The following is a 24827-nucleotide window of genomic DNA, read 5'->3' as shown; positions in this document are numbered from 1 at the left end:
ACACACACACACACACACACACTATTATAAGAACAACCTTCTATATAATTTCAACTGAACCAATACCGTGTTAGCAGTGAGCTCCCCATGACCAGAGGGCTTCAAGACAGACAGCTAGTTATCAGAAATTTTACAGAAAGAATTCATGTTTTAGGCAAGAATTGACTCAATTAATAGATCTCTGTGTCCTCTTCTATCTATCTCTGAGATTCTACATGAGGAACACCAACTTCAACTATTATTTAATAAAAGTATAGTCACAAAGAAAGGCAAATAAATTAAATAACAATGATAATGAGAGAATAAATTTGTCAAGTGCTTAGCACAGCTCCTGGCACATAGTAGGAGTTACATAAAGGCTTATTCAATAATCAAGCTTATAATTACAATAATAATAATAGATATATTTACAAAGTCCTTAGTACAATAACTGGAACAAGAGATGCTATATAAATATTAACACTAATAAGAATTTTTTTTTAATTTGTAGAGTGCTTAGCACACTGCCTGGCACATCATAGGTGCTTAATAAATGTCTGTGACTGGACAGACTTAGTACTTATATATACACTTATATAAGTATAAAAACACAGACTTTTTATACTTAAAAGTACTTAAAGTGCTTTTTTTAAAAAGTATTTTTTTATCCTTATCTCAGTTCGTCCTAACCTTGTGAGTTAGGTATTATTTATCCTCATTTTACAGATGGGGCAGCTGAGGCTGAGAGAGTAAGTCACCCTCAGGCCCAAGGTCACCCAGCTAGTAATAAATGTCTGAAGTCAGAGCTAAACTCCAGTGATCTGGCCACTGCTCCATCTAGCTGCCTAAATTAAATTGTTCACCCACTTACAGATAAACCAATTAGTCCAAGAATAAAGTAGAACATCACAGTGCTGTAAGAAATGATGAATCGGAGAATTTAGAGAAACATGGAAACTCTCAAATAAACTGATGTCGAGGGAAGGAAGTAGAAGCAGACAATCTCCACCGCGACCACACAGCTAATGATCACGAGCCCCGTCCCCTCCCCTCACTTCCTCCCTTGTAGGCTCATTTTGCTGAGATGAGCATTCCCTTGCCATCGTGCCCCTCCTCCCTCCCCCTCCCTTTCCTCTTTTCCCCTCCTCCCCTCCTCTGTCTCCCTCCTTTCTCTCTCTCCCTCTCCCTCCTCCGTACCCCCTTCCCCTCCCACAACCCTCTTTGATTTTGGTCAGAAGGACAGCTCCCTGGCTAGGGGAGGGAGGACAGGAGAGAAAATAAGAGTAGAGAAACTTCCCAGATTGCCATATTTTCCCTAACGAATTTGTAAAATGGCTTCACGGAACCAGAGGGCAGTGAGCCTGCTTCTACCTTAGAAAGGGCCTGCAATCACTGGGCAAGTGTGTATTCCAGGCAAGGGAGGCAAGGACAAAGAATGAATCTCTAATTGCAACAAGATCTTCTAACGGGGAAGACGAGTACATATAAAAACATCAGTTTGATAAATACATGTGCACCTATCCACACACACAGGAACTTAAGTACGAGGTAACTGGGGGTGGGCACGAAAAGCTAAGCTGAGCCAGGCGCCCGCACTTCCATGAGAGCACAGGGCGTCCTTCCTGCCCGCCCTCCTGCTGAGGGAGGCCCATGCCCCGCTGCCAGGACCCCCAGTCTCACCTGCACTTGGTTCAAGCTGAGATTATAGGGAAGGGTGTTAACCAGAGCAGCCAGCGGAGGGGGCAAGGAGCATCTGGCTTGAGGAAGGACCAGAACCCTGGGCTTGGTCTCAGAGCGAGAGGTGCCCCCAGACTGGAGGGGTGAGCCTGGCAGAGGGGACTGCTGCGCCCGGAGGCCTTCGAGCAGGAAATGCCATGACGGGAATGGGGTCGGGGCGAGACCAGCAGCCCACCCTCCTGCAGAGATGAGCGTGGAGCCGCCTGGAGCAGCTCTAAGGAACGCTCAAGCCGGCTCTCTCCTGGACTCTCCCTTTCCAACAGCCCCACCGGCCCTCATTTCAGGGGCCACTTTGTGACAGGGGGATGCTGGGCTCAAGCTGCGCCAGGGAAGCCCGAGTCTCCACCTCGCCACAGACCTCAAAGGCAAATCGGCCATTTCTCATCCCAAACACACGTTTCTAAGCGGCAGCCGTCTTCGGGAGGGAGCTTCCTAAGACATCACAACAGTCCCACAAGCCCCGCGCCCAGCTCGGGCGGACGGCGCCGGGCATCCGCGGCTGCGTTCCCGCCCGGCTGCGGGCACCGGGCTCCGGGCTCCCGCCGGGATCGGCTTCCTCCCCGGCCAGCACGTCTTTGCTGAGAGCCCGTGACCCGGTACACCTTTAATGCAAACAAGAACAACAGTCTCTCAAGTGCTTTCCTTGCAACTAGAAGCAGATCATCATTCGATCACTTTCACATAAAAGAGATGAATATTTTGAGCATAATGATTTTACGGGGCTCGACAATTTCTTTCCATGCATTATTCATTTTGTGACACAAAACTGTTATTTCACCGAGATTACTGTAAATCGCTACATGAAGAGCTGGCTTGCATGAACAATTAAATGATAGATATGATAAACTAGATTTATAAGCTTTATGTTCCTATAACATAAATTCCTTGAATGATTTAACTCAGCAGAGCTGGAAAATTCTTCCTGGACGCCAGATTCGTGGATCTGCAGCTCCCCCAACAGCATTTAACCAAAAACTACGGGCCAAAGGCGAAGAGGGAAACCTTGAATAAAGGGCTTGCTATTACTATGGTAACCACAGCCACTGGTCTCTAAAATGAATAATAGCTCTGCTAGGTACTTCATTAAAATTTTTTCAAGCCAACAGTGCCCTTCATCTTCTCAATGGAACAAAAGCCTTCTTCAGAACGTACCTAGAAAGCTGAAAATAAAGTCAGCTATGACACTGTGACCGAGCTGGAACCTCTGCAGCCCGGAAAAGGGAGGACTCCAATCGGCAAAGATGGAAGGAAGTTGGCTATTTCTTTACTTTGGGGGAAATGGAAATCCAAACGGCCTCACTCTAACTTGTCCGTGACCTCCATCGATCACCCGGAGGAAACCGCGTCGGGCGCAGAAGAGTGAGCGGCCGCCAAGAGACATCCCGGGAAATTAAGATACAGCCTGAACTCGCACCCGTGATGCAACCTTCTGGTTCTGTGATCCCAGCAGTGAACACCTTTTATCTCTTAGAGCACAGTCTGGGCCCTGAGAAATGGAGGAAGGGATCCACTGGGTGGGCCCTGCTGTACAAACGGAGATGGACACCGCAACGGCCTTCCCTCCTCCCTTTCATCCAAGATTGAGCAGGTAGAAGCAATGAAGGAAGAAAGGGTCTCTCTGTAAACTTCTGTTCCCACCACCCAGCTTCTTCCCTTATCCTGAGGTTCCCCCAGCCCTCAGGGAGGGAAGACTACCTCCTTGTGCAGCTGAAAATGACAAGGCGGTTCCCACCTGTACCTTATTCACCAAGCTTTACCTGAACCCTGAGAATGACGTTTATCTAGCCTGGCACTTTCCTTGCCTCCCAGAACCATGGCTAATGAGGAGTGCCAGACCAAAATGCTGCATTTGTTCTTCTTCTAAGGCACCCATTTACCTGCCACATAGCACCTACTCTGTGCGCCCTCTCAGCTACTACATTTCCTCAGTTTCTTTCCTCATCATGGGCCATCAGAGAGTCCTATCTATTCTCCTCTAGTTAGCATTCCAGTTCCAGGGGATGACGTGCCCAGCAGCACCCAGGGAAGCCCCTTCCAATTTATGGCCTCTGGGGCTGTTTTTAAAGCTCTGGAGGTGGATCCAACCCTCCTCTCTAGTCTCGTTGACTCTCCCTTTCCTCGGCCACCAGCTGCAGCCAAGCCAGCTCACCTTCTTCCATCCCTCCCCATACCCGTCCTGCAGGGCCGCACTTGTGCCAGCTCAGTCTCATGAAGTCCTTCTCTTTAGTATACAGCTCAAGCACCACCTTTAGGTCGCCCTGCTCCAAGGACCTGGTAACGGATGTCTCGGACACATGCTTTTTTCACAAGAAAAGTGAATATATTCATAAATATTCACCCACATATGGACTGGCTTTCTCCCCAAATGCCTCAGTGCCAAGCCCAGTCTCTAGCACATAGCAGGTACTGATAGATTCTTGCTGATGAAGTCATTAATTATTCTATGAGTTTTTCTTTATGTTGAGCTGATATCTTGCTCAGTATCACCTACCAGTCCTAGTTCTGTCCCCTGGAACAACTGAGGCAAACCTATACCCTTTTCTACACCTCAGACCCGTGAAGACTGCCATCTTATCTCCCCTTCCCTGAGCCTTCTCTTCTCCAACTCAATGTCCAGTTACTTTGAATGATCCTCAGGTCCTCAACATCACGGGCACTCTCTTCCAAAAGTCACTCAAGCTTGGCAATATCCAAGACTCCAGAACCGGGCCCAATTCCCCAGCTGCTTCTACTGCCACGTCTTTGCCAAAGAACCAAAACTGTTAAAAACTTTGGAAAGACAAAAGCATGTTTGTAACAGCAATAAAAGTGGCTTTTTAAAACATGGCAAGCTTGGTTTGTTTTTGTTTTTCCTTTCTTCCATTTCTTCACACAGAACCCAAAAGGATAAGAAGGCGTCCTCTCGGGCTGTTACCTTTCTTCCTCAGTTATTTCCCTCCCATGTCCTTCCTCCTCCCTTAGGTTAAACATCAAGAAGATGAAAGGCTTTCTGTTTTCCCCAGGCCCTTCTCTCTGGGCTGTCAGCAGGGTTGACAAAGAAACCACCCCAGCCCCTCAAGGCACGAACGCCTCTAGCAGACCTGAATGTCAAGGACAACTTGTGCAATTGAAGCCCGTCCCTTCGACTGCCCACTTTTTTTCTCCCCGGGCAGCCAGCATCGGCATCCGTGAGCTGTTCAGGGCAGCCTTCCCTACACCAGCCCAGCATCAAACGCCAAGCTTCCGCACAGGAAGCCTATTTTCATATTTAAAATATTCTGGTGTGGCAGCCCATCTTTCCAGGTACCGAATCTGTCTCACTCATCAGCTGGGCCCTTCAATTTCCAAAGTGATAAAAAAAATTAGGCCATATATGGAATTTTCCCTAAAAAGAGGTTCATGTTTCCAAGCCATTTGAACTGATGGGTGCGTTGCCGCCATTTATTTTCATTTGATTTATCACTTTCTGGCCAGAGGCCTTTGGGAAGGGGCAGCTACGACTCATGGATCAGAAACACACCAAACACACTGCCCAGGCAGGAATTCAAGTACTTGAAAATTATTTATTAAAGCTCTAATAATAAATATTAATTATTTTTTCTATCACTGAATGGGTGTGAACTCACTGAAGAACTGCACAAAGCAAAACTCATTATACACCAGGTACACAACGTGGCACCCAAGGGAGCCAGAAGTGGCCATAAATTAAAATGATTAAGACAATCATTCAGACAGCAACCTCAGGATATATGGGACAGGGTGACAAGACCAACGTGGAAGCAGCCGTTTGTAAGCGTGCTGCCAGCAGAGTGACAAAGGAGGGCCCCGGCAGCCAGCACGCTGCCAGAAGGCGCAGAAGGGCAAGCTCCAAGTCCTGGAAGCAGCCCAGGAGGCGCACTGAACTCAGTCTCAGGTATGAAGTCCAAACTCTGATCTCACTCCAGTACCGAGCCTCTCAAGCAGGTGGTCCTCCCGCCCTCAGCCTCAGTTTCTTTTTCTGTAAAATGGGAGGCCCTCGAGAGCCTGTTGCAGCTTCTCCAAATTCTGAGCCAGGGAAAGCCCACAAAGCACAAGGGACTCGCCCCATGTTCAGTGGCTCCTATGTCCATCGGAACCAAACACAAAACCCTTCAAGCTCTTCCTAACTGAGCCTCTGCCCCCTCCTCACCACGGCCTCTCTGGCACACCTGGCTGTCCCACAAAGACCCTCCATTTTCCATTGTCTGGCTGAGGAAGGAGCTCTGGTTTGGAATTCCTCAGACCAGAGAACTGACTCAAATTTATAATACAAGTCATTCCCCAATTGATAAATGTTCAAAGGAAAGAACAGACAATTTTCAGACAAAGAAATTAAAGCCATTTCTAGTCATATAAAAAAAAATCCTCTAAATCACTAGAGAAATACAAATTAAGACAACTCTGAGGTACCATTTCACACCTCTGAAATTGTCTAAGATGATAGGAAAAGATAACGATCAATGTTGTGACATGAGAAAAGTGGGATACTGATGCATTGTTGGTGAAGTTGTAAAATGATTCAACCATTCTGGAGAACAATTTGGAACTATGCCCAAAGAGCTATTAAACTATACATACCCTTTGATCCAGCAGTCTCACTATCAGGTCTATATCTCAAAGAGAAAATAAAAAGGAAAAAGGACCACTATGTGCAAAAATGTTTGTGGAAGCCCTTTTTATAGTGGCCAGAAACTGGAAACTGAGTGGATTCTCATCAGTAGGAGAATGGCTGAATAAGTTGTGATATATGGATGTTATGGAATATTATTGTTCTGTAAGAAACAATCAGCAGGATGACCTCAGAGAGGCCTGGAGAGACTTGCAGGAACTGATGCTGAGTGAAGTGAGTAGAACCAAGAGAACATTGTACACAGGGACAAGATTATGTGATGATCAACTCTTCTCAACCATGCAGTGACTCAAGGCAATTCCAATAGACTTGGGATAGAAAACGTCAATCACATCCAGAAAGGGAACCGTGGTGACTTACTATGGATCGAAGCATAGTATTTTTACTTTTGGTTTCTTTGATTTTTCCCTTGTGATCTGATTTTTCTTGCATAACATGACAAATATGGAAATATATTTAAAAGGAATACACGTATGCAACCTATATCAGACTTCTTGCTGTCTTGGGAAGAGGGAAGATAAGGGAGATAGATAAGGAGAAAAAAATTAGAACAAAAAGTTTTACAAAGATGAATGGTGAAAACTATCCTTACATATATTTGGAAAAATAAATACTACCAAAAATAAAAATAATAAACTATGGCAATTAAAAAGCCAGGAAACATGCAGTAAGGTAAGTTGTGTGCCTTATACATCAGGCTTCAAGAATAGGAAAAGTCCACTAGCACTCAGCCAGCCCACACCCAGAAAAGTTTGAGTAACTTGTGATCGAGTGGTCACAAGAAATAAAAAGAGGGTCTTCCTCATTCGCTGCACTTTTTTTATTGAGGATATAACCTAGAGTAAATGGAAGAATTGAACAAGCTTTAGTGGTCTATTTATTTAAAGGTCTGATCTAGAAGGTCATTAAAGTGAAGAGACAAGGGAATGATGTCATCTGACCTGATTATGGAACCAACGACCTGGAGGGGCTGGCAGGGAGATGAATGAATGGCGGCGGGTGCATGAATCACAGCTCGGACAACTTTGGACACTACAGAGCATATCAATAACCTGGAAAGAGCCACACATTCGAAGAAGATAAATTACAGACAGACAAAAGTATGAGGGCCAATAAAATAGAAAAGAAGTCGGATGGAGTAGGAGTATGATAAGATAAATGTTAAAAGTAATTCAAGACAGAAAAATTTAAGGCTACAGGACTAGGAGAAGTTAAAGAATGAATTATGGGAGTGGCGGGTATTGATAGACATAGCAAGAGCCCACCCTGAAGGCAGATTCAAGTGAGATTTGGAATCCTGACTACTGGTTTTTAGTCCAGCTGGCAGGGACCAAAGCCAGCCTAGCCCCTCCCTAGGGCTGCTTTTCTCCTCTAGAAAAAACAAAGGGTAGGAGGAGAAACTCCACATTCCCCAAGGACCTTTCCCGCTCAGGACATGGGAGCCCGTACAGAACAACCAAAAACACTTGACAGATCATTTCCTTTCCCTAAGAATGTAACTTCCCCTTGGCCTTTTTTCTCCTTCTAGAAGCATTTCTCCTGTTCTTCCTGGGAAAACAGGAAGTTTCCCTTGAGAAATCTGACTCAGAAGCCCTTCAGCCCTAATAGACATATCACCAGAAGAAAGGGCAGCTACTCAAAGTTCAATCTCCATTTTCAAACAATATTAGAACAAGAAGGGCCTTGCGGATGGTCCAGGTCCCTGATTTGGGAGACCCTAGGGTGACAAATATTCAGTGAGCACTTCTCTGGCCTTCCACTTTGCTTACAACATGCATTACTGCTCCCAGTCACACTGACCATCTCCCATCCCAGAGACACAAGTGTGAAACAAATCAAATCTCTGTCTCGTGTTGCCCAAAGGGGAAGTTTCCCCCAAAGTTGGCCTCCAGTCCGGCTCAAGACCCTTCCTCTGGCACCTGGTCCATACAATGGGTACAAATGGCCAAGTTAATCCCCTTCTCAATCAAATAACTTAGTTTTCTGAGGTACCACCCTTGATGCGGGAAAGCTTGCTTTCTAGATTCCCACCCTCTCCTAGTTAATAATGTAAATTGCTCTTTAACTCACACATCCTGGTCCTTTTGAATTCCAATAGAAGATTTGGCCTGTTCCCAGCCCCACCCGGATATGAGCCAACTTTGGGGCTACACCCGAAAGCCCTCGAGCTAAGTCTCCTATTATAAAAAGGCCTCGCTGGGAACCCCTCTTTGCAGAGATTCCAAACATGGCTACCATGTGAGGACCCTCTGTCCACTGGACCCTCTGTCCAGTGCCCTCCTTATCTCTACCTTCCTCTATACTTTAACTTTACTTATCCAATAATAAACCTCTTTTATCAATCTAGCTCTCTGGGCCAATAAATGCTTTTATTGGGAACTCGCGCCGCTACTAGACCACCTTGCGCCGAATCTGTACCCCAAACCTGCCACTAGACCTTAACTCTAATTTCATTTAGGTACCCCAAAGCTAGACCTCAACACCCTATTTTTATATCCCTAACATGTTTTGCTTCCTTCTATTTCCAACCAACAGAGAACGCCAGAGTGGGGAGGGCCCTCAGCACACAGACCAAGGACTCAGTCTCAAATGGGAGTGACACTGTTAGTCGACCCCAGCCCTTCCTTCTCCAGAGAAGAAGCGGAGATCTAAGTAAGGGAAAGGATGCTGCAAATCTGTCACATCATGGGAGGAAGGAAGGACTCGGGCCTCCTGAGCACCAAACCGTGCTTTTTCCTCTGTTGGGGAATTCTGTCTCCAATGCAGGCCAGCACCAACTCTGTAACTGGGAAATCTGAGAGGGAGCTAGAACCCAGAGTAACAAGCCCAGTGTGGGTCAGAAAGGAGATTTGAACCCGGGTTCCTGGCTTGTTGCTGTCCCTCCAACCTGCAGCCATGCTGCCTCAACTACAACTAAAGCAGCCTTTTTTAAAGAACTTCATTCGCACGAGCCACAAGTTTACTCGAGCGACCCAGGCCCGCACTCACCTGGGAACATGAGTAGTATTTTTGAGCCTTCTTTGAGCTGAGGGCAGTGACTGTGGAAGATGGAGGCCCAAGGGAACGGAAGAGCTGACAACAAGAGATGCTAAAGGACAGAATTTGGCTTCTTCCTCCAGAATGCTGAGGAAGGGCAGGGTGCTTAGGCCATGGAAGAGATAAGCGTATTTGGGCGGAGAGGCACAAACCTGCTCAGCAGGGTTTTAAGCGGAAACCTGAGGGCAAGGGCAAAGATCCCGAGACAGACAGGCAAACCGGGCCCCCACAGGTGGAAGGTAGAGAGGCTGGCAGCAGGCGACGGAGCCCACGCCAAGAGGGCCTGGCGCAGGGCACTGGGGGTGAGCAGCCAGCCGTAGGACGTGGCTGTGTTAAAGCGGGGCCGCATACAAGCTCACACGAGGACATCCCTGAGCTGGGGGTACAGCAGCACCTTCTGGGCCAGGCTGGCAGGTCAGTGGGGAGTGCTTCCCTAAGGCGGATTACAGAGCAGGCCCTGAAGCAGGAGGCCGCCATGACCAGAGGCTTCAATGGCCCACACGCTGCAGGAGACTGCGATGCCCTATAACAAAACATCCGGCAAATTCACATCTTTCCTGGCCATTGCCTCTCTCAGGTAACCTCAGGAAGGGCAACTCCTGAATGCAGCACCCGAACAAATGCCCGAGCACCCAAACAAATGCCGGGGCGCCAGAACAAATGCCCGAGCGCCCAAACAAATGCCCGAGCGCCCGAACAAATGCCCGAGTGCCCGAACAAATGCCCGAGCGCCCGAACAAATGCCGAGCGCCAGAACAAATGCCCGAGCGCCCAAACAAATGCCGAGCGCCCGAACAAATGCCCGAGCGCCCGAACAAATGCCCGAGCGCCCGAACAAATGCCCGAGCGCCAGAACAAATGCCCGAGCGCCCGAACAAATGCCCGAGCGCCCGAACAAATGCCCGAGCGCCAGAACAAATGCCCGAGCGCCAGAACAAATGCCCGAGCGCCAGAACAAATGCCCGAGCGCCAGAACAAATGCCGGAGCGCCAGAACAAATGCCCGAGCACCCGAACAAATGCCCGAGCACCCGAACAAATGCCCGAGCGCCAGAGGGGATTCTTGGATCAGCCTCGAGTCCTGAAACTCCCCAAGACAGGACCAACCCTAAACCTAAACAAACAGACCCCTAACGGCTCAGAAAGTCGGCTCCAAAGATCTGAAAAGACAGCAACGAAGACCAAGGGCCCGAGCCAGAAGGTTCCAGAGGAGACAGAAAATGATGGCTGCACAGGAGCCCCTCTCAGAGAAACTCAGACGCACAAAGGGTGAGGACAAAGGAGAGGCCCCAGCCAAGCCTGCTGTCGCGCCCGAGGCGATAAGGGAAAGGAAAAGGGGACTCACGGCAGCCCACCGAGAAGAAGCCCTCCACAGCTCGGGGCTTCCTCGCCTTTGCCAAGGCGTGCCGGCTTTCCTGTTCCCATGAAATCACAGGTTTGATTTTCTCTCCTGAGGAAAACAATCAGAATGGGGGAGAGCAACAGAAAGTCACATATCCCAAAAAAGACTATCAGAAAGGGAAAGAGCCTGGAAATCATCACAAGGAAATAGGCTAAAATGCCAAGAGCACAGTTTCCATCAGCTCCGAAGAGCTCTGGAAATGGGTTTGCATTCAGCAGACAAGGAGTTTCTGTACTTTTCGATTGTTCTTATCAAGGAAGAGCTCCAATCCCTATTAATTTCAATCGGTCAGAGAAAGAGAAGAGAAGCACAAATCCCAAGCTGAGAAATTTAAATTTTACAGGGGGGAAACTGAGACCCAGAATTACAAAGGCACTTAAGTCATCAAATCCAGGGTCCGATTCCAGATGCTCTAACTCCAAACCGAATGTCAAATACCGTTTTTGTCCCCGTCCCCATCTCTTCTAAGGAAGTAGGAGGATTAAAAAAGATGAATAGAAATGGGTAAGGAAATAAAAGAAAAAAAGATCATGAAAGGCCTTTCCAGCTCCCAAGCGATGATCCTCTAATCCTATTAAGTGCAACACAAAACTCCCTTTAAAACTTGCTGAATGCTGTTTTTTAAAGTATGTTCACGTGTGAGTGGGGGTGCCAGGGGGGCCCCCTCCAGAATCTTAGAGTAATTGAGCTTGGCTGATATTCTCCCAATGAACACTCAACACCAGACCCCAAATCGCTGAGAAATGGGACAGCAGACCCCAAAGCGATAAATCCCAGAGCCGGGAGGTTCAGAGGAGAGGACAGTTTCAGGGGACATTAGCAGGTTTAGTAAATAATAATGATAATAATGGTTAGCATTTATATAGCACTTACTATGTGCCAGGGCACTTGTACCACACTTTACAAGGACTCTCTCGTTAGACCTTCACAATCTGGGGGCAGCTGTGATTATTATCCCCAGATTACAGCTGAGGAAACTGAGGTAGGCAGAGAGGAAATGACTTGCCAGAGATGGCAATGGTCCGAGGCAGGATAGGAACTCAGATCTTGTTGATGATGGGGCTCTGTGCACCATGGCGTCCCCTCGCTATCAGTAAAGAGCAGATTGTGGCCAAAATTGGCATCAATCATCTCCTTTCCTACCCTCTCAGCTCCAAGGTTCTAAAGATGCTCCAAGTCTGAAGACCAGGAACTATCAGGGGAAAATCCAAATTGAGGGTCTCCAAGGGGTACAGGAAATTGGGGGGGGCATGGTGGGCATGAAAAGTGTGTGCCCAAAACCAAAATCCATAGAAGGGACCGGGAAACCAGAGTGAGAGGGATAAGGGAAAGGGGATCCCCAGCATACGGGAGGCAGCCCTGCTGAATTATTCAGGTTGTCACCTGAAATGGCCCCGGCCCAGCTAGATCAAAGGGAAAGAAGGGGGCCAACAGGGCCCACTCCCTCCCGCCCACCGTGTGAGAACTCTGCAGAAGCACAGGCTGGATCCTCAGGGCGAGTCCCTGAACCTGAGGCCTGGCACACAGGAGGCCCTTAATCACCATCTGGTGGGCAGAACTGAAGCTGCTAAACGAGAAGGGGAGCTGGGAGCCCTTCCTTGTCCCGGACTACAGCTCCTGGCCACCGGGGGCCGCAGAGACTGCGCCTCCAAAGCCAGGCCCACTGCCCACAGCGAGACCCCCTAAGCTCACCCATGTCTGAGGGCCCCAAGCCCTCCCAGAGAAGCCATGAATTCCCAAGTCTGGGACCCAAAGGTTTCTCTACTCTCGTCCATGCATCCTACCATCCTGCAGAGATTCTCTCGGCCCGACCCTGGCCCCCCAGAACACCCGATCCAGGCCAAGCCCAAACCGCCCTGCAGTCATGACCCCCCACACCTTCCAATCTCGGGCTGAGCCCAAGAACCGAGGGGCTCTCATGGCAGCAGCAGGGGGTTCTCCGGCCACAGGCGCGGGGACCAAGAATCAGTCTCAGGCCTGTCCCTTCAGGCTTCCTCCCTTTTAATCCCTGATGCCCTCGGCACCTCTCCCAGGGCGGCCCCTCCCCACTGGCACTCCCCACCCCAAGCCGCCTCTTCTGGGTCCCAGGGCCCCTGGACTTGCTGTACCCCCTGCTGTGTCTGTGCCCATGTTTCCAGCTCTGCTCATTTGGGGTCCTGTCCATCCCCCCAGGCATCTCTGGGATATCACACAGGCCACAGGCCATCACGTGCATCGACCACAAAACTGCCCAGTTTAAGGAACGCCAGGCTCCCCCAAACTGGCCTGATACTACTTCGGCCGCACCTGGCCCCCCGGACCCCTTCCCTCTCCCGCTCCCCAGCTCTGCCAAGCCCAGGACCGAGGTCGCTCTGCTCCCCTCCAATCTCAGCACCCCAGCTAGCCCCTCCGACTCTCTGTCCCACTCTGAAACCCTTCGCCCCTCCCCTCCTCCCACTCACCAGCTGCTCCATGAACTGTGACTGGGCTGCCGCCCCGCTCTGCCCGCAGGGCTCCACTTCCTCTTCCTTCCCCTCAGCTGAGAACCTCCACTGCATCGAGAAATGGGGGCACCCCTTGCTGTCCTCCACACTCCTGACATCCCCCCAGCTCTGACAGGTGGTTGCCCCTGTTCCCATCCCCGCGCCCATCAAGTACTCCAAAGCTACTCGAGTTCCCCAGATCCTTGAAAGACACCCACCAGCCCCAGCCTCCCTGCAGTGACCACTACGGCTCTGCCCACTGTTCCCGCTCCTCGCTGGGAGGTCCGGCTTCAGGCCTCCACTCACCAGTCACAGCGCCAGATCTGAAGGTCGCCTCCATCCTCAGCCTTCCTCCCGCACAGCCCCCTCCCTGTCTCCGGGCCCCCCCGCTGCTGGTCGAACTGCCTCTTGATTGGCTCCCGCCTTCGGGTCTGCACAGGCCCTTCTCCCCCTCCCTCTCTCAATAACCTAATCAACACTGGTGGGTTTGATTCCTTCTGGGCAGCTGGCTCACAGATCCTGCCTCGCCCCCGCTCGCCCAGCTCTGCAAACTGGACATCCCATCTCAAATGCCCTGGGTCTGAAGCGGAACTCCTCAGCTTCCCCTGGAACCGCCCCCCCCAGTGCCCTGCTGTACCACCCCCCCACCATCCCATGGGCACCAGCCCGGGAGTCGCCCTCAGCTCCGCCCGCCCTTCCCCGCGCGCCCACCCAAACCTTGGGCCGGCTCTCTCTCACGGTGCTCGGAGCGCTTGCCCGGGTCAGGCCCTCGGCCCCGGGTCAGGAGCAGCCGCCTCCTCAGGCTGCCTCAAGCCTCTCTCACCCTCTCCAGGTCATCCTAAGCAGCACCAGCTGGGCACAGAGCAGGGCACTAGCATCAGAGAGGGGGGCTGGCACAGAGCTGGGCACTGGCATCAAGCAGGCCCAGCAGCTACTTATCAATGCTGACGGGCTACTGCCTGGCCAGCCATCTCCCGTCATTCCCAGCCCACTCCATGCAAACACGAAAGCTTCCTTCTTCTCCCCAAGTGAGAAGGCTCCCGCTCTCTGATCGTTAGTTACCCCAAGCAGAAGTCGCCTGTGAGCATGGGCTGGCCCCCGCATGGCATGATGGGCCCGCTGATGCCCAAGGAGTCCCTCTGCCCCTTCAGTTCTGAACTCTCCTTTATTAGGCTGGGGGTGACGACGCCGCAGGCAGGGCCGAGGGTCAATGGGAGGCTGGAGAGAGCCTGGCGGAGGCCTTGCTGAGGAGCAAGAGGTGATGGCCGCACCCCTGGATGGCAAAGGCTGCCCCCCACCGTGGCCGCTTCCACAGCACGCAACGAGAGGGACCCTCAGAGTTCCCCCCTCTGTGGAACTTCAAGGTTCGCCCCGTGTCTTCCTAGTGACCGAGAGGGCGCGCCGGTCTCTCCTCGCCACACGGGAGAAGCAGGCTTAAATTGTTTACTGGGGTCGGGTTACTGAGAAGCCTGAGACCCGCCTCCGACTCGGCCCTTCCGATACTGAGATTACACACACAGACTCCCCGGAGACTCCTGGGTAAGCTAGCGGCTCCAACAGTCCCAGAAAAGCCCGGCCCCTGACCCGGACACAGCAACGAGCTTTAAAAAGGCCTCGGAAGCCATCGAGCCCAGAGGCAAACGGGAGGGGAAGCTTTGGGCCAGCCCAGACTGCCATGGGGCAGTGCAAAGGAGGATCAGCTGTTTCATCAGTGTGGGGGGAGCCGAGCCCCCTGCACCGTGGCAGAGACCACCACCAGCAGACCAATCCTGGGGCCACAGCGGGAAAGGAAGGGACCCCCGGTCCCAGGGAACACAGAGTGCACGCCGGCCCGAGCTCTGAAGACACATGGAGCTTGGGCCAATCGACCAATAGAGCTTGAAGTGGCCTTCTCTGCTCCCGCCTCCCACAGCAGGAGAACAATTTGTCACATCTGCTTCATGAGGGAATCCCTAGATTCATGAACTAACCCTAAATGCTGTAAAGAAGGAATGTCTAAAATCCCAGAACCAGTCCCAGGAGCATCTGAGAAACACTGAAGGAACCCGGAAATGCTCCTCCATGACATAAAAGGTACCTGCCGTGGGCCTTTAGGGGATCCCAACCACCATCAATGCTGAGTTGAAGGCTGGATCAGCCACCCTTTCTAAGGGAGCGCCATATTCAGTGACCTCATAGGGTGCAGAAGGGTCTGAACCATCACCGGGAGAGTCGAGGGTGTCTGGGAGCAAAAAAGAGGCCATCGAGACCATTTGCAGAAAGAAAAACTGGGGAACCAAGGCTGCATACAGACACAAATTCAAGCACTACCATACAAACACCAAAACTTCCCGTGGCGGTGGGGTCCACCTAGGAAGCGCTGATACATCCGGGGGGTTAGACCCCTCCATGCTTCCCAAATGACTCTGCACACAAGAGTCCCCAAGGCCAGCAAGACAGCCTCTGTCCAGAGGGGACAATGAGGAGGTAGCAGCGTAAGCTTTGGGGGCCTCCTCAACTGTTTCTTCCTCCAAGCCCGGCAAATGCTTGTCACTTGTCTGTTCTAGGCAATACAAAAAGCATCTGTTCTCCCTCCTTCAGAAGGGCCCTGAAGAGCCTTTAGAAATAGCCCTGTGGTTCACTCGGTAGTAAAAAGGCCAACCAGGCTCGTGATCCCCCTCTTTTTCAAGTCTCATTTTTAACTATCAGTGAAAATGTCTACCTACAACCACACCGAAGCAGCCGGAGTCGGGGAGCCAACTGCGGGGCAATGAGGCACCTCCTCATTAGAGAGACGGGGCTGACCCGGCTTAGAGCAATGGCCACTGCCGCCCCAACAGGCCAGGAGTCTCTGCTGGGCTGGAAGCTACGACGCCACCCTGAGACAGCACAACGGGAGAGCGGCGACGGCGCGCCGAGGGCCGAGACGCTGGCGGGTTCTAAGAGCCCCGAGCTCCACCCAAGAACCCACCCACCGGGGCCCGCCAGCCCACGAGCCAGGAAAGGGCTTCTCCGTGCTCCGGAGAGCCCCGACGGGAGCCCGCGGCGGACGACACTCACCCAGATCTGTGTTGGGCCCTGCGAGAAGCTGCCTGAATTTCTCCAGCCGATAGACCTCCCTCTCTGTCAGGGCCGGGGGGCCAAGCACGTTCTTGTCGTCCGATCCGTAGCCTAACGGGGTCGTAGAGGCATAAGGGAGAGACTGGGAGCGCTGCAGCGGGGTCATGTCACTGAGGATTTCTGCAGGAGGGAAATGGAAAAGGGCCAATTAGCCTCTCCAACCATCCCGCTCCCACCTGATCCGGCTCGGGAAGTCCCCCCCCCCCCATAACATAACAAGTTCTCCCCAATTCGACATTTCTGAAGAGGGGAGAGAAGGTCTGTCTGAGCAGAAACCCCTCTCCTTGGGTCATGGGGCTGTAAAGTAAGAGACGACGCCCAGAAAAGCACCAAAATGAGCAGAGCACTCTGGGAAGGGAGCCACTGGGCCATCTGGAGAGAGCGTGCCTTGGTCAAAGTGCACAAGGTTCTCAGCAAAAACCTTAAGAAAGGTGAAAGTTCTCCAACATCCCCAGCAAGGGCTGTGTCCCTAGATGGCTTTTACAAGGGGGCAAAGACTAAAGCAATGGCGTCAGGGGATCCGAGTTATAGCCCAAGGCCCGCTACTCTCAAGCTTTAACTGCTCATCTCTACGATGAGATTGGCTGAAACCCAAGGTTGTTTACCTAGCTCACAAACAGATTTCAGGAGGGGTCGGGGGGAGGGGAGGGGGGGGGGAAGACAGCTTCCTTTACTACCTCTAATAGAAATTTGATATTTCCTTCAGTCATTTAGAAACTCGATTGTGGGGAGGGGTCCACCAGGCTGCCAAAGGGTCTGTGACACACCACAGCACTAGATCATCTGTCTCTGTGGCCCCCTTCCAACTCTGGCAGCCGAGGCAATGACATTTAATAGGGGTAAAAGGGAAGTTCTGCATGAAGGCTTCCAAAATAAGGGAAGAAGGCAGGGCTGGAGAGGCAGCAGTCCGCGTGAGAGCTGAATGCCATCACCGACTCCACACTGAGCATGTGCCAGAGGGTAGGTGTGGCTGCCCAGGAAGCCCAAGGCTTGTCAGTGCCCAGCGGGGTTCCACCCAGGCAAAGGGCCCCCAGCTGAGAGAAAGGGAGGAGCTCCAGAGAAGAGAGAGATCCTACTAGCAGATACCCACAAGAAAGCTGCGTCTGGAGCTGGACATGACGACCCTTTGCGCTCCCCCTGGGGAGGATCTCACCCTCTCACAAAATCACATCACTGCTTTGACAAGCTCCCAACAAGCTCGCAGAAGTCCTCGTGTTCTGGTCGTGAAACCCTGCCAAGAACCAAATTTGTCTCTCTCTTGCATTCCCCTTCACTGTCAGGGCTATAGCTCACCACGCAGCCACTGCTAGAAGTTTTGCGATGTCCCTACACTGTCTCAGGATCCCTCACTAGGGTCGGGGCCTGGCACACGTGTCTGATCTTCCTCCTTGCTTGCAGGCCATTTCCCTCACTTTGAAATTAAACTTCTGTTGGAGCCCTGACTCTCCTGTCCCTGCCTGCTCTCTTCAGCTGTGGCCATCCAATTCAGTTCAGTCGACAGGAGCAAGAGCTATTATAAGACATAATTTCCTATGTGTTTAAAAGGATTACACATGTTTACCCTGCATCAGATTGTTTGGAGAGGTAAAGAAGGGAGGGAAAAATTTGGGGGAAAAAAAAAGAAAATAAATGATTCTAATAATTCTAGATGTCAAACAATGGTATGTCCCAGCAACATAAGGCTCCCAATCATGGAGGGGGGTGAGGGGGTCTGAGCAGAAGCTGCGTGACAACTTCTCAGAAAGTCTTAGAAGATGTTGATGTCACGGGCAGAAGGGCCCACCAGATGTCCTCGATCGTCCCTTCTCATTCAAACATTCTCCAAGTCTGCACAGATCCAGCTCCCGTAAGTTGCTAAAACTGTGGAAAGGAAGGAAGCCCAGCTGTACTGAGCGGATCATTCTAACAGAAGGTGAGCAAAGAAAGTGAGCTTCAGAAGAACTGCAAAAGCAAATGAGAACCATGATACCTTACCTGAGGATACTATTTATCACATACATTGAGACCTAAAAGGGACCCCTCGGAGGCCCTCGAGCCCAAGCAGCTCATTTTATAAGCAGTGATTACCCCGACTCCCAAAGGGCAAAGGGATCCCAGCTGAGGCAGGCCATGAGCCCAGAGGATCCCTCTACAGAGCTGCTGCTCCCTCCTCCCCAAAAGGGCTAATGGGGAAAACCATCACCTTTGGATCTTAAAGCAATGCTACGAGGGCAGCAGTCTGCACGTCCCCATGTTATCGTGCTCAGCAGAGCACGTGAAGAGCCAGCCCGTGTCGGTGACTCGCACCTCTTGATGCTGAGCCCCCAGATCCTGCCTCACAGACTATCTTTCCATATTTTCTACCCTACAAGTACATAAGGCAGGAGGACAGGACTTGTGGGCCTACATCATCCTTCTGGGCACAGTGACGAGGATCGTTGCCACTCCCAATCGCCACCACTAAAAATCATCTTCCTACAAAGGAGAGCAAAAGACATATAGAACATCAGACCAGGAAGGGATTTATCTCTACGGATCCCTTTGCCTCATGGGAAACTGAAGCTCTGGTCAGGAATAGTTGTCAAAGATCATTCAGCCTGGCAGAAAAGCCAGTCCCAGACCGTCTGTGTCCTAAGTCACAGCCCCATGCCCCTTCCCTGCTCCTAGACCAGCACAGAGCAGTCCAGTTTGGGGGAGAGAGGGGCTTGGGAGGATGGTTCCCAAGCTCATACACCTATACTAAGATAGCATCCAAGGAACCAAAACTTAAATCCCCATTTTTGCTGCCCTAGCCTCACCCACTCTCCAGTGCCCACTAAAAGCAGCCACCTAAAACATTCCCACAAATTCGGAGTCCAAAACTATACCATAGCAGGCAGCTCATTTTCTAAGACAAAAATCAAGTTTCCTGTGAAAAGATGAGCTCCAGACAAGTGACGGGGACAACAACAGGCTCTGCTGAACACACTGACATCCACACATCTCTGACGGCACCCTGTCAATCAGGAATGAAAATCACTCTCAGCAGCTGCTCACTTCCACACAGAACTCATTAGATGCAAAATATGGGCCGAAAAACCCCACCAACATGAGCCCTGAGGCTGTCAACGAGGGCAGTGCTCCCTGGCTCCCAGGCAGATTGTGCCCCACTTAAGCCCGCAGGAGGCAGGGGGGACAGGACCAAGCCCCTGCCTCATATCCTGTCCTCACCATCCCGAGGCAGGGGAAGAGGGCCCAAGCCCCTGCCTCATATCCTGTCCTTACCACCCCAAGCCAGGGAGGCAGGGGAAGCAGACCCAAGACCCTGCCTCATATCCTGTCCTCACCACCCCAAGGCAGGCTTGCCCTCTGGCCAGGGTGAGACTCCTGGCTCACAGTCTCTCAGTCCCTGCCCTCATCCTATTAACTCAGGGTGCTGCCACGGGGCTGAGATCAGGGTGAAAAAAGCGGAGGTGGGAGGGCGAAGGACAGACTATCTGTGATCCTTTCTTTAGAGCCACCAACATATCTCAGCATTTGGGCACCACAAGGAGAACGATGAGCAGGAGAAAAACCCCCCTTTAGGTCCATGACACAATCAGGACGGTCTGTGGCTCTTTAACCAGGACAGACAACCTCAATCTCATTCGATGAGGACTCTGCCCACGCTCTGGCAGCCACACAGCAGTAGGGCCGCCGGATACCACAAAGCTAAATACAAACACACTGCCTGAGAAATGGACCGCCTTACCAGTGGATAACCAAGAGGGCCATGGCACTCGAGCTAAGATGATGCACTGGGGAACCAAATATAAGAGGACTGGAAAAGGAGGGAGGATTTGGAATGCAAAACAATGCATTTACATTTGCCTTTGTCCAAGATAGGAATCACTGGAGTGCATTGTGAATAGGAAGTACGAGATGGGGATGTGGGGGAAGGTCACATGATCAGATCTGCAGCTGATGAAGATCAATTTAATAACTTAATGGAGATTAGACTAGAGTTGGGAGAGACTTAAGGTAGACAGACCCTCCTCCCTTTCCCCCAGAAACTATGACAATAGTCCAAGTGATAAGGGCCTGCCCCAGAGTGGGGGCACATCAGAGAGATGCTGAAAATGCCAAGTCAATGGGCCTTGGCAACAGTCTGGATGTGAGAGTAAGAGACAATAAAGAGTCCAGGATGAATCAGAGGTCATGAATGAACAGGTGACTGGAAAGATGCTGACGCCCTCAACAGAAATAGGGAGGGAGGGCTTTGGAGGAAAGAAAATGAGTTCTGTTTGGGACACGTGGAGATTAAGATGTCCAGTCGATCATAAAAGATATGAGAATGAAGGGGAAAAGGAGATTTGAAAATCCTCATCCTAGAGATAGTAATTAAATCCACAGAAGCCGGTGAGATCCCCAAGCAAAGTAGTGGAAAGGGAGACGAGGGCCCAGGACAGAGTTCTGAAGGAGGAAGTGATGTGGATGAGGATCCAGCAAAGGAGGCTGAGGAGTGAGCAGAGATTTGGGAAGAAAACCAGGAGAGAAGGATGACCCAAAACCCAGAGAAGAGAATCTCAATGAGGAAAGAGTGAACAACTGGTCTAGCAGGTCACAGAGAAGTCAGGGAAAGTGAGGACGGAGAAAAGGCCAGTGAGCTATTCGTGACGGCCCAGAGTGGAAGGGTACGGTCGGGAGCCAGATTGTAAGGGCGCGGGATGAGAGGAAATGAAGCCCCTACTGGAGCTGCCTTCTCCAAGTTTAGCCATAAAGGGAAGAGAGAGAGAACAATAATTGGCAGGGATCGGTCAAGGGGGGCTTTTTGAGGAAGGGGGAGGTACGGCATATTTCTGGGCAATGCAGAAGGAGTCAGTAGACAAGGAGAGATTAAAGATGGGAGTAGGTGTGAGAGTGGGGCTAATCAGCTGGAGCAGGGAGAGCAGCGGTTCGCTTCTCTGAGTTTCACCACTTCACACAAAACAAGAATAAGGAGGAAACCGTGGCAGAAGACACAGATAAGGAAGCAGGGGGAAGAGGCAGCTCATAGCAAATGGCCTCCATTTTTCCCATAAAAGACAGAGTGGGAGAGGGGACTGACAAGGCAGGAAGAGTGTCCCCATCACTGCCTGCTGCAGTGAGGGCCAAGTGCAGGCGGTGGGACATTCATTTGGAGGGGACCCAGTCGGCAGTGTCATGGTTTTCTCCACTTTCATTCAAAGTAAGTAACGAACCCCCATTTATTAAGCACTGACTGGCTCAGGTCCCGAGAGAAATGCTAGGAAGACAGAGACCAAGAGAGCCAGTCACTGCCATCAGGAAGCTTACGTTCTAAGGGGAGACGACAAGACATAACAATACACAAGATGAATGAAGATGCTTGAAGGAGGAGGGAGGCAGAGTACGGGCTTCTGGGGGAAGGCCCACGAGGGGAGCTTTCAGAGAAAACAGAGTCCACCTGGTAAAGGTGAGAAGGGAGAGCCAGGGCTAAGGCGTGGAGCTGGGAGATGGAGGGTCCCGTAAGCGCCACAGGGAAGAAACAGCTTGTGTGTAAGGAGACCGCAACGGTGGGCTGAGGTCAGGCTGGGAAGAACCTCTAGCGTCAAACAGGCAAATGTAGACACGGAGCCCCTGAGGCTGGCTGAAGATTAGGAAAGCCCTCGGGCAGCTGAGGCGGGAGCCAAGGCCAGAAAGCCAATCAGGACGTCAGGGCACGAGTAAGGGAGACGGACAGCCATGGCCTCGGCCCACGAGAGGTGCTGGAGCTCATGTCCAACAGGATCAGAACATGGCTGAGGGGAAGCTCTCTGAGTCTAAGAACTCTGCTGGGTGCTCAGCAAGAGCCAAACCAAGGGGGCCGTCGTCATGGAGACAGATTCCTCATCCGGCTCCCGCTCCGCGGGCACTGCCGGCCACCCGGGAGCCACACCTCCATGGCTGCCGCCAGCCCAGCCACTCCTCTCCTGGGCCCACATGTTTCCTGGCTGCCAGGCTTTCTTTCCTGCAGGACAAAATAAAGGAGCCTCCCAACCCGAGCCAGCAAGTGCTTCCCAGGGCGCCCATGCAGGGCTCAGCCACGGGCCCTGTCGCAGGGTGCCAGGCTTCAAAAGGATCTCTGAGACCATCTCCTCCAAGTGCAAAGTCCCAAAGAGCAAGGTCACACAGGGAGTTACTCGAGGGCATCGTCCACACCCACGGGCCCGACCTCCTGGGGGCCAAGACCGGCTGCACACTGGAATGCCAAGGCCCTCCCAAGCGCCCCCCAGCTCCGCCCCCACATCCCCTGTGCCAGCCTGCAGGGAGGGCCGGCCACACCCTGGGAAGGGCCTGCAGGGCAGCCCAGGGCACCCGCTCAAGAACGAGGCACGCAGAAAATGCGCTAGAAAAAGCCAGATCTGCCTCGCCTTACGGGAGCTCAGGCACTTAAAAACCCTGCCCCGCTTGAGGGGAAAGGCAACTGCGGCGTGGAGACAATGGGGTTCCCAGCATGCCCAGGGGAGATCTGTAGCCAGCCAAAAGTCAGGCACGGACAAGCTGGTGGGCCTTCGATCCCCCTCCCCTACGAGGCAGAATCAGCACCAGCGCCCAGGTCTGCAGCCCAGCCAAGCAAGGGGCGCTCCTGCCGTCCTCGGCCCCCACACCCCAGGGACGCAAGGCAGCCGCTTCTGAGCCCTGGGCTGGCAGCTGAGCAGCTCCTGCAGTCCGGGCCAGGGGCCAAGGGCTACAGAGACAAGAAGGGCAACAACATGGGCACTGGCAGCCTCGAAGATGCCCAGGAGGAGCAGGGGACAAAGCACCGAGACCCTGGGGAGGGGGGGACCGGAGGTGGGGAACTGTCAGCGGGACCTCTGCCAAGCAGTCGGAGGGCGGCCGCCCCCAGAGGGCCAGGAGGGCAGCTGGGTCCCACCAGACCCCGGCACACGGAGCCAGACTCCAGGAGGCCAGGAACCCTTCCTGACAAGGCCTCTGGCCGCCCCAACGGGGCAGAGAGGGCAGAGCCGGGGCATCCACGGCCAGCAGTGTGGCGCTTGTCCGGGGGGGACGTGCCCCTCCAGGCTCAGGGAGTCGAAGATCCTTCCCCTTGTGCACACAGCTGTCTGATAACCCTGCAGAGCCCATGTACTTTGTACTTAGGAGGAAAAAGGGGAGAGAGGGAGGGAGGAAGAGACAAGGAATAGGAGGATGGAGGAAGAGAAGAAGGGGAGGGGAGAGGAGGAGGAAAGAAAGCAAGGGGGAGGGGGTGCAAGGGAGCGAGTGCCCTTGGCTCTGCTTTCTGAGCCTGGAAGGGGAGGCCCCCCGTACCTGCAGAGTGGGACGTGTGACTCTCGCTGACGGACTTGACCAGCCGGCTGTCCGGGCCCATCACGGCGGGGAGGTCGGAGAAGTGCTCGGGCTGCTCCCTGTCCCTGCAGACGCGCTCCTCGGGCACCCGGTGCTGCTCCTGGCGGCGGCTGTGGTTCTGGATGACCTGGTTGGCCGTCTCCATGACCACCTCCGTGTTCAGGCTCTCGGCCGCCATGGCCAGCAGCTCATCATCGTCCTCGCCCACGTCCCACGCGTCGCTCGTGTTGCTCTCGAACTCCTGGAAAGTGCTGACTTTCTTGGGCTTCACTGGCGTGGTCGGCGTCTTGGGGACCGTCTTAATCAACCTGCGAACAGAACGAGCGTCTTCACTCCTCAAGCTCCCCCAGAGTGAGGCCCAAAGTCACAGGACAGAGCAGCCAGGAGACAGAGACACACAGAGAGACACAGACACACCTGCCCCCACACACACCATACACACACACATCACACACACACACACACACACACGCACGCGCACACACACACACGCACACACACACACACGCACACAGACACACACACATGCACACACTGTACACACACACACACACACACCATACACACACACACACGCGCACACACGCACACACACCGTACACACACACGCACACACACACATCACACACACACAAACACATACACACACGCGCACACACACGCACGCACACGCACACACGCACACACACACACGCACACGCACACAGACACACACACATGCACACGCACACTCTCAGACCTCAGTCCATCCCAACAGGAATGAGAAAGGAGCACCTTGCTTGGACGTGCAAGTGACTTAGCACTGGGGAGAAAGGAAAGAAAATCCGGGGGAGAGCGGCTGAGCAAGCACTGGGGGGTCTCCGGGGGCACAGCTATTATTCCCCACAGCCTCCCTCCCTCCCTGCCATCCTGGCCCTCTGGCCGAGTTAACAAGGAGAGGGGAAGGCCTGCTCGGGAGCCTCAGGCCCCAGGTTCCGGGCTCACGGACCCGCAGCTGCAGCAGGGAGAGGGCCCAGGAGCCCTTACAGCCTCGCTGCCCACGGGGCCGGCCACCAGCCCAGCCCAGGCCTGGCCTGGAGTTGGGCTTGGCTTTCCCACGGCTTCTCCCTCTCCTCTTCCAGATTTGCAAGGGGGATTGATCACACAGAGACGTAGCAAAAGGAAAGAGAACCACAGGGAGGTGAGCAACGGCCTGCGCTGGG

General features: G+C 52.6%; 1 protein-coding gene across 2 annotated transcripts in view; it reads right to left on the bottom strand.

Moving 5' to 3' along the window:
- TBC1D22A (TBC1 domain family member 22A) overlaps positions 1–24827 on the bottom strand; it is a 271714-nt gene that overhangs the window by 236549 nt on the left and 10338 nt on the right. For both annotated transcript variants that reach the window (XM_051963006.1, XM_051963007.1), the window contains 2 exons: positions 23587–23933; positions 16282–16461 (listed from right to left, as the gene is read on the bottom strand). In XM_051963006.1, the coding sequence (XP_051818966.1) occupies positions 16282–16461; positions 23587–23933 (527 nt within the window). The remainder of the gene's footprint in view (positions 1–16281; positions 16462–23586; positions 23934–24827) is intronic.

This window comes from Antechinus flavipes, chromosome 5 (genome assembly GCF_016432865.1).
Source record: "Antechinus flavipes isolate AdamAnt ecotype Samford, QLD, Australia chromosome 5, AdamAnt_v2, whole genome shotgun sequence".
Lineage (NCBI taxonomy): Eukaryota > Metazoa > Chordata > Mammalia > Dasyuromorphia > Dasyuridae > Antechinus > Antechinus flavipes.
This window is presented reverse-complemented; position numbering and strand designations above follow the sequence as displayed.